The sequence below is a fragment of the Taurulus bubalis genome (genome assembly GCF_910589615.1).
Source record: "Taurulus bubalis genome assembly, chromosome: 2".
Taxonomy (NCBI): domain Eukaryota; kingdom Metazoa; phylum Chordata; class Actinopteri; order Perciformes; family Cottidae; genus Taurulus; species Taurulus bubalis.
The window spans coordinates 47,317,110-47,319,304 of record NC_136590.1 but is presented as its reverse complement, the minus strand read 5'-3'; the positions used below and the strand labels follow the sequence as shown (position 1 = coordinate 47,319,304).

The 2,195-nt window shown below is 41.6% G+C and overlaps 1 protein-coding gene across 1 annotated transcript in view; it reads left to right on the top strand.

The window, feature by feature from the left end:
- Positions 1-2,195, top strand: part of ch25h (cholesterol 25-hydroxylase) — a gene marked incomplete at its 5' end in the record, with an annotated part of 4,494 nt that extends 2,299 nt beyond the window's left edge. Inside the window, one exon of the mRNA XM_079237589.1 lies at positions 653-2,195. Coding sequence (XP_079093715.1) covers positions 653-994 — 342 coding nt within the window. The 3' untranslated portion in view covers positions 995-2,195. The remainder of the gene's footprint in view (positions 1-652) is intronic.

Genomic DNA, 2,195 nt, shown 5'->3' with positions numbered 1-2,195 from the left:
ATGTTATCATGTTATTATTATGTTCTCATGTTATTATCATGTTACTAGGTTATTATTCTGTTTTTATGTGATAATGTTATTATGTTATCACGTTATTACCATGTTATTATTATGTTATTACTATATTATCATTATGTTTTCATTATGTTCTCATGTTATTATTATGTTCTCATGTTATTATTATGCTTTTGTTATTATTATGTTATTACTATATTATCATTATGTTATTATATTATGATGTTATTATGATATTATGATGTTATTATTTATCTATTCATCTTTATGTCAATGAACATCTGAGTTCTCCTCCAGTTATGATTGTTAAATATGTCGGAAAAGAAACACTACAAAAATATGAATCTAAAATATTCATAAATTAAGATATATTTGTGGTAAACAGTAATTTTAGTGTGAATAAACTATAAATAATAAATATATATATATATATATATATATATAAACAGCTAGTAAATGGACACTTTAAAATGATTTCTATCATTTAGGTAAAACATTAATAATAAGAAAATATGAATAATAATAATACAAATTATTTAAAAATGGTATCCACCTCTATCTCTTTCTCCTCCTGCTCCTCCTCATCTTCATCTTCCTCCTCCTCTTTCTCTTTATCCTGCTCCTCCTCCTCCTCCAGGTGCACCACACCTACTCCTCCCCCTCCGTCCTCACTACGGAGCACTCTGGGTCCTGGGAGACTCTGAGTCTGGGTCTCTTCGCGGCCGCCAACCCGGTGCTGCTGGGCCTGCACCCGCTGAGCGAGCTGGTCTTCTTCCTGCTGAACATCTGGCTGTCAGTGGAGGACCACTGCGGCTACGACCTGCCCTGGGCCGCCCACCGCCTGGTGCCGCTGGGGCTGTACGGCGGGGCGCGCCACCACGACCTGCACCACGTGCAGTCCACCTGCAACTACGCGCCCTACTTCACCCACTGGGACCGGCTGGCCGGGACGCTGCGCACACACAGGACGAACGACTGAAGGAGACCTCCTGACCTGAAGGAGAGATCCTGACCTGAAGGAGAGACCTCCTGACCTGAAGGAGAGACCTCCTGACCTAAAGGAGAGACCTCCTGACCTGAAGGAGAGACCTCCTGACCTGAAGGAGAGACCTCCTGACCTGAAGGAGAGACCTCCTGACCTGAAGGAGAGACCTCCTGACCTGAAGGAGAGACCTCCTGACCTAAAGGAGACCTCCTGACCTGAAGGAGAGACCTCCTGACCTGAAGGAGAGACCTCCTGACCTAAAGGAGAGACCTCCTGAACTAATGCAGAGTTCTTGATCTGATGGAGAAGTTTCTGAAGTGATCAGTTTCTGAATGATGATGTGAAGATTCAGAAATCTACTCATTAGATTATCAGAGTATACGTAATACGTAATAGTATACGTAATATACATGTATTTCATCTCTGTATATAACTATACTGTATATCCCTAACTACTCAGTTATTCAGTTGTTCATGTTTTATGTGTTCACATGATCAGAATATTAATATGTACATGACTGTAATCTCAAAGTGGAATGAATGACAAACATTTGCACAACAAACCAGTGTAATACTATTTTATGTTTGATTCTTTTACATGAATCTGTTCTGCACTGAAACAACATAATTAAGGTTAAGGTGTTCATAATCAACACAAAATGTTGGAAAATAGTCTCTAAACACCCATTCATGGCAAATAATTCATGAATAAGCTGCATTTGAACTATAAAACTGAATGTGTATATGATGGATATTAAAGTGTATATTATAATAATATATAAAAGTCCTATTATATACCAAAGACAATAATGGTGCACTAACTTCTTCGTTGAGTCCATCCTCTGCTCCTCCATCTCCATTTGGTATGCTGCAGCCACTGCCAAGGACAAGGCCAGGCTGCAGCGCATCATCCGCTCTGCTGAGAGGTGATTGGCTGCAACCTGCCGTCCCTCCAGGACTCTGAAGCAAGCTAGAAAGATCGTAGCTGACCCCTCTCACCCTGGACACAACCTGGTTGAGTCCCTTCCCTCTGACAGGAGGTCCATCAGGACCAAGACCTCACCCTCCATCAGGACCAAGACCTCACGCTCCATCAGGACCAAGACCTCACAGTCCATCAGGACCAAGACCTCACCCTCCATCAGGACCAAGACCTTACGCTCCATCAGGACCAAGACCTCACAGTCCATCAGGA